The 278-nt window shown below is 53.2% G+C and overlaps 1 protein-coding gene across 1 annotated transcript; it reads left to right on the plus strand.

Annotated features, from left to right (window-relative positions):
- Window positions 1-5: 5 nt before the first annotated feature.
- Window positions 6-112, plus strand: LOC104541627 (guanine nucleotide-binding protein G(I)/G(S)/G(O) subunit gamma-11; the record flags this gene model as incomplete). The annotated part of the gene is made up of 1 exon (XM_010185736.1): window positions 6-112. A coding segment is annotated over one exon (107 nt), but the record flags the coding sequence as incomplete, so codon positions are not given.
- Between the last annotated feature and the right edge of the window lie 166 nt (window positions 113-278).

Here is a 278-nt window from a genome sequence, read left to right on the forward strand (position 1 = left end):
CGAAGAGATCAAGAACTACATCGAGGAGCGGTCGGGCGAGGACCCGCTGGTGAAGGGGGTTCCCGAGGACAAGAACCCCTTCAAGGAGAAGGGCGGCTGTGTCATCGCTTAGGAAAACCAACCCTGCGCCTGCCGCCAGAGCAGACGCTCTTGTACCTGTAGGGAGTCACTAGCGTGTCCCCACCGCCGCCAGTCCTTGTTGAACAAGCACAGGAGCGGATTTCTTACGTATAAATACTTTTTCTTTTCCTTTCTTACAAAAATAAAGAAACCAACCC

Source organism: Mesitornis unicolor, unplaced genomic scaffold, assembly GCF_000695765.1.
Source record: "Mesitornis unicolor isolate BGI_N332 unplaced genomic scaffold, ASM69576v1 scaffold46385, whole genome shotgun sequence".
Lineage (NCBI taxonomy): Eukaryota > Metazoa > Chordata > Aves > Mesitornithiformes > Mesitornithidae > Mesitornis > Mesitornis unicolor.